The sequence below is a fragment of the Spermophilus citellus genome, assembly GCF_964194105.1.
Source record: "Spermophilus citellus genome assembly, chromosome: 18".
In the NCBI taxonomy this organism is placed as follows: Eukaryota; Metazoa; Chordata; class Mammalia; order Rodentia; family Sciuridae; genus Spermophilus; species Spermophilus citellus.
The window spans coordinates 15,356,736-15,363,370 of NC_138200.1; the positions used below are offsets into that span (position 1 = coordinate 15,356,736).

A 6,635-nucleotide genomic window follows, 5' to 3' on the forward strand; every position below is an offset into this window, starting at 1 on the left:
AGTGAGAGCAGGCCTGACACAGCTTCCGAAGGTCATTCCTTTTTTTTTTTTTTCGGTACTAGGGACTGAACTGTGAACCGAGGGGTGCTGTACTACTAAAATACATCCCCAGGCCTAATTATCTTTTAAAATCTATTAAATTGCTGTGGGCCTCACTAAATCGCTGAGGCTGGCCTTGACTTGTGATCCTCCAGCTTCAGCCTTCTGTCACTGGGATTACAGGTGTTAACCACGTCAGACAGCAAGGTCCTTCGTTCTTCTCATGCAGAGTGGCCATGGCCAGATTTACATGTTGTGTCCTACATGATGGCTCCTGTCAAATAGGTGCCTGGTGATTGTCCCCACACAGAAGGGGTATCTGAATAATCTGCACAGTCCTGTGGGTGGGGGTAGCTCCCAGTCCTCTTTCATCCCCCTCCTGGCTCCACAGTTGCATAAACAAACGTTCACTGTGTCCCCAGGGTCAGGACACTTCCTAGTTCCTGGTGCCTGCACAGGTCTGGAACCCGGGGCAAAGGTGCCAGCCCCACCCTCGCTCCCCAGGACAGGGCCCTAGGAGGAATGCACAGGGCTGGGTAGCCAAGCGCTGGTGCCCTGCTGCCTCTCCACAGGCAAAGCTCACAGGCAAGATGGCTCTGCGTCTCCCCTGAGGCTGGATCACCACCATGGCATTTCAGTTCCTCCACCTCCCCAGGACAGGCTCAGGGCGGCTGGTCACTGCCAGAACACCTGGAACGCCTGTGTGTGCCACGAGAATGAAAGTCACTCTGCTAGGGATTAAGTGACATGAGCTAGGACTCGGGGAGGATGACTGCCTGGCTCTGACACTTTGCTCTGAGGAGCAAGTCCCAAATGTCTGGTGAAGTCTCCCCACAGAAGGTGCTGAGGAATAGTTTGCCACCTTGGTGACAAACCCTTTCTGAGTCTGAAATGAACACTGGCTCCCCCTCTTCGAGCAAGACCGCGGCCCTGGCTTAAGACCTTCACTGGAGAGAGCGCCTGAGTCCCGCCCAAGGCCAGCAGAGGGCACATTCTTCCAGATGAGGAAATTGGGGATTAGACAGGGCACTGGCCCAAGGACGCAGAGCAAGCCAGGATGTGGAGAGAGCGCTTCCCTGGGCTGCAGGGCTGGGCGCCCACAGCCACACACACCCTCCCCTCCTGGCTGACTCACCTGGCCCTCCCCACGGAGACCTCACAGGTCAGGAAGGTGGGGGTGGGTGGCCTGCTAGCTGCTGGGGTGGGGCCAGGGAGGAAGTCAAGGGGAGAAAAAAGGGAGGTAAGAAAAGAGGAGGAAGGCCACAGGTTGCAGGCAGGGAGAGGCCTCCCCCTGGAGGGCCAGGCAGAGACAGGAAGCCTACAGGGAGGAGGCAGGGCAGGGCTAGGTCAACACATCTTTATTAAATGTTGGCAGTCACTGGGAGGAGGCCATGATGCTGGACACACCTGTTGAGAAAAGAAAGGACAGCGGGGTCAACTTGGGAACTGAGGGAGGTAAACTTCCAGCTACCATCCCAACGTCACTAATCCTTCAGGGGCATATCACAGTCCCCTTCTGGGTTTGGGGTTCCAGCTCAGAGGCAGGGCGCTCACCTAGCACGTGTGAGGCCCTGGGTTTGATCTTCAGCACCACATGAAAATAAATAAAAATATTGTGCCCACCTACAACTAAAAAAAAAAACCTTAAAAAAAAAAAAGAAAAAAAAGAAAGAAAAGAAAACAGGACTTCGAAGCAGAGAGGCCTAGGTTAAAACCCCAGCCCGACTATTAACAGCTGGGTGACTTTGGGCAAGTTACATAACATTTCTGTGCAGCAGTTTCCCCATCTGTAGGAAGGGCCTATTCTTGGGCTAGAACTGTAGCTCAATGGCAGAGCGGCTTGCCTAGCATGTGTGAGGCACTGGGTTCAAGTCTTAGCACCACATAAAATAAATAAAAGTATTGTGTCCATCTACCAAAAAAAAAAAAAAAAAAAAAAAAAAAAGAAGGCCTATTCCACAGGACTATCACGTTAAAAGAAGTCCTTGTGGGCTGGATGCAGTGGTGCACGCCTCTTGAGGATCGCGAGTTCAAAACCAGCCTCCGCAAAGTGAGGTACTAAGCAACTCAGTGAGACCCTGTCTCTAATAAAATACAAAATAGGGCTGGGATGTGGCTCAGTGGTCAAGTGCCCCTGGGTTCAATCCCCGGTACCAAAAAAAAAAAAAAAAAAAGTGCTTGGAACCATGCCTGTCACTGTCGCAGTATTTATTGTGTGCTCTCCACACACTGCACAACCTGTGGCTCCCCACCGCACGAACTTCGGCCTGGATCCTCAGACTCAAACCCAGTGGTGCATCACCTTAAGAGGTGAGGTCCCCAATCTTGGGCACAGAGAGGGCGGTCACTCAATCCCACTTCCTTCAGTTCCAAATTAGCGGGTTGGTACGGAGAAGCCACACTGTACCAACTCCCATGGCTAAACCACCAGAAGCACATGTAGGAGCTGGGAGGAGACTCAGGCCCAAGAGAGCAGCCCCCGCGCTCTGCACAGATGAGACTGCTCCTCGTGTGTGTGTGTGTGTGTGTGTGTGTGTGTGTGTGTGTGTGTATTGGTGGTGATGAACTCAATGCGCTCTGGATTGAATGCCTGGCTCTCTGCTACCTCGCCTCCAGTGCATGGGGTGAGCAAGGTGAAAGTTATAATATTGCTCAGCCAATTACAAGAGGGCTGATGTGAGGAGCAAATGGCTTACGTGTAAAAAACAACAGTGTTTTTCCTAATTATTGTTGCTGTCGTCCCCATTTAAAGAATTTTTTTTTAGTTGCAGATGGACACGATAGCTGTCTTTATTTATGTGGTGCTGAGGATGGAACCAGGGCCTTGTCTGTGCTAGGCGACCGCTCTACCACTGAGCCACAATCCAGCCCTGTCGTCCCATTTTTTACATAAGAAAATAGAGGCATAAGCGGTCAGGTCACCCCAAGTTTGTTGTTCAGTAGAGACCCCAGATTTCCACTCAGCTCACCTGACTCAAGAGCCTGCCTGGGAGGCCCCCAGGGCCCCAGAGACAAGGGAAAGCCAAAGGGACAGAGCCCCTGGGGCCAGCAGGTGTGGAGTCACCTGCATGCACCAAGGAAGGCCAGCTGGCATCATGTGGCCGCGCCTTGCTGGGTGGACAGCCCCTGGACAGATCAAAGGAGTGTGGCAGACACAAGTTCCCCGGCCCTGGACAAGAACAGCTCTACCTGGGTTTCAGGGCCCCATTCCAGTGTCTGTCAAAGGATGCCCCTTGAGCCCCACAGCCAGACCCTGGGCCACCACTCACTGTCAAAGTCAATCTTTTCCACGATGTTCTTGGGCTTAATGCTCTCCTCTTGGCTACAGATGAAGATCTGCCCCGACTCGTCGGCGCTCCAGCCGTACTTGCTCATCCACACCTTTAGCTGATTGTCTGCGAGGAGCACAAACAGGGTGTGAGCCAGCTGGACCCCACAGTAACATGGGGTGTGGGAGGCATGGGAATCAAGGCTACCATGCCAGGGCTCCCTCCTTGCCTGGCCAGGCCTGCCATCTCTGGCCAGCAGAGAAGCCAGGTGGGTCTCCTTGCTGCCACCCTGCCCTTTTGTGGCACATCCCCTACACAGCAGCCAGAGGGCGCCCTCAGCCCTGCCTCCTTCCCATTGGAGGCGTCTGTCTTCACTTCTTTCCTGTCTGGCCCTTCTCTCCCAGGGCCAGTCCTGGTTCTTAATAAGAGCAGTATATTTACTTATTGCTTTTTGCCACAGAATAGACAAAATGGTTGCAAAACTATATCATCATCACTAACAGTAAGTCTTTTTGGCCCTAAGAAAATACACCAGTACGGTGAGGCATATGGAGTCCCAGTGGCTGGGGAGGCTGAGGCAGGAAGATCACAAGTTTGAAAGCCAGCCTCGTTAACACAGCGAGTCCACCTCAAATTAAAATAAAGAAGGGTTGGTGAAGCTCAATGGTAAGGTTCTTCTGGTTTAAACCACCAGCACCATAAAAAGAAAATATGTCGGTACAGGTCCTGCTACAGTGGGGTTCAATTATGTTAAATGATTTCTGTGTTTTGATATTCACCTAATCTTCCTTATATTAAATCCCAAGGTGTGTTTCATATTCTTTTTCTTGTGGGGCGGTGGGGGGGTACCAGGGATTGAACTCAGGGGTGCTTAACCACTGAGCCACTTTTTTTTTTTTTTTTTTTTTTGTGACAGGGTCTCACTAAGTTGCTTAGAGTCTCACTAAATTGCTGAGGCTGGCCTTGAACTTTCGATCCTACTGCCTCAGCCTCCCAAGTCACTGAGATTACAGGTGTGGGCCACTACTTTCAGCATTTTTTTTTTTTTTAAGAGACTGGGCCTTGCTATGTTGCCTGGACTGGCTTCAAACGATGCTACCCCAGCCTATCAAGTTGCCGGGACTACAGGTGCACACCACAATATCCAAATTTTAATTTTACTTTTAAATATGCAAAACATCTATCTGATGCACTTAGCATGTGCCAAACACAAAATGTCCAGCAAAATTAGCTCCCACTGGGGAAAAAAAAAAAAAAAAAGACACACACACACAACCTACATCTAAAGGCAAAAATTCCACAAGAAGATTCTCCCAAGACTCAACCCACCCTCACCTCTCTTCCCTGCCCCGCCTCCTCTCCCAGGTGTGATCACCCCCTTAGTTTCTTATCTTCCCTTCCTGCATTTTTGGGGGGATCTTTTAAAAACATCGATCTGATCACGGCTCCCTGCTCAGAGGTTCCTATCTATGGTTATTTCATTCAAGAACAAGGAGACACTCATCCTGAGACCCTGCACAGGCTACAGATGCCCCTCTAACCACCTCTCTGGCCTCACGACCCCTCTGCACCCACAGTCACTCTGCTTTGGACCACAGTGCCCAGGCTGCCCTGTGAATGACAGGCAGGCCGCTGCTCCCGAGCCCCTTGTCCAGTCTGCTCTCAGCCACCCCGTGAGCAGGCTGCTGTCCTCTGCAGCATGAATGGCCACCGGACACACACATGTTCCCTCCTTGAAAACGAACCCGAGCCCTTCTGTTTTGTTCACTGTCATGTGACCAGAATCTAAACAAAATCTGGCACAAAGTTGGCACTCGAATAGTGGATACAGAGGGACTGAGTGGCACAGGGTGTCCCCGAGGAAGGGAACCACCAACACCAGGCCCTGCGTCCTCCCTGGGCTGCACCTCCAGTAATGTCCCAGAGAGTGGAGTTGGCAGAAGCCCACTGCCCCGACCACCCCCAAACCCCCAGACTGACACAAGGGACCCTGAGGTCTTACCTGTCAGATCCCCGAGCATCTCGGCCAGCAACCAGCGGTCAATGTGCTGGTATGTGATGCCCACGACGTGGCAGATAACTGTGGATGAGAGGGAATGATGGAGAGGGACCGTCACCACTCCCCAGCCCTCTCTGTACAGAGCCCAGGCTCAGAAAGGACTTACACTTCCGGACAGAGTCTTCAAAGCCAGTTATACCTTCCAAGAGGTCCATGTTTTCATCCAGGGCTTGCTGCAGGGGAGGGATGGCAAGCACAGTGTCAGTGTCCCTAAGGACAGCAGCAGCCACCAACACGCAAGCACTGACCTACACACTGCCACCCCACCACGTGCAACATGTGTGATGTCACTGTTCTTAGGCCCATTCCAGACATAGAGACCAGGAGAACTCAGCCGAGAAATGATGCAGGCAGAAGCCAGACACAGGGTAGCTACCTATACTCCTTACCTGTCCTGGACATTGTCATAGGGAAAAAAGCCAACCTTTCAACCAAGGCCCAGGAGGCCCACGGGGTGCCTGCTCACCCCCACCCACCCCCCACTCACTTGCAGGCACCTCCTCACTGCTCCCAACGCCCCTCCCCGCCTCAGGGCCTTTGCACTGCTGTTTGTCTGGAACTTTCCTCCTCCACAGCTGGCCCTCCTGCCTCCAGCAGGTTTTTACTCAAATGTCACTTCTTCATCGAGGGCTTCCTCCAACAGGAGTGGGAGAAAAGAAGAGCCCCACAAACCCCAAGAAGAGCTACCACGAGGCAGGAGGAAAACCAGGAGGATGCTGTACTGGGAGCCAGATGATGAAGGGTTCCAGGGAGCGGAGTGCGACCACCTGTGCCAGGGTCAGCTGACACAGGCCTGACGCTGGCTTACCGGACCCAGTGACACGGCGGTCCTCTGTATCTGACATGCGGCTTCAAGGGGCATGTGTGCACACTGGGGGTGGGCGTGAGGTGACAAAGGCCTGAGTGGGTTGACTAGAGAGGGGTCCCACGAAAGGGGCAAAGGAGGCCCGGAGCACAGGAGCCTCTCCCACAAGCAGGTGACCTCCGGGGCTGACTCACTTATATGAAATGAGTTTCCTGAGACGGGACTTGAATTGTCTGAAACTTCCATGACCTTGCTCTGGACGAAGCAGGCCGAGGCCTCAAACCACCTCAGCACTGCTCTAGCCAGCGCTGCAGGAACGCACGGGGCCACGCAGACCCGGCACGCAGGAGGCTTGCTAGGGATTTTCGGTTTTAAAACCAGGGAAGAGCTGGGTGCAGTGGCACTGCCTGTAACCCCAGTGACCCGGGAGTCCGGGGCAGGAGGGTTACAATCTCGAGGGCAC

At 52.9% G+C, this 6,635-nt stretch overlaps 1 protein-coding gene across 1 annotated transcript in view; it reads right to left on the minus strand.

Annotated features, from left to right (window-relative positions):
• Nucleotides 1–1,380: 1,380 nt before the first annotated feature.
• Nucleotides 1,381–6,635, minus strand: part of EIF3K (eukaryotic translation initiation factor 3 subunit K) — a 9,534-nt gene continuing 4,279 nt past the window's right edge. The window contains exons 5-8 of the mRNA XM_081274325.1: nt 5,474–5,540; nt 5,311–5,388; nt 3,309–3,434; nt 1,381–1,446 (exon numbers count right to left, since the gene is read on the minus strand). Of these exons, the coding sequence (XP_081130451.1) occupies nt 1,415–1,446; nt 3,309–3,434; nt 5,311–5,388; nt 5,474–5,540 (303 nt within the window). The 3' untranslated portion in view covers nt 1,381–1,414. The remainder of the gene's footprint in view (nt 1,447–3,308; nt 3,435–5,310; nt 5,389–5,473; nt 5,541–6,635) is intronic.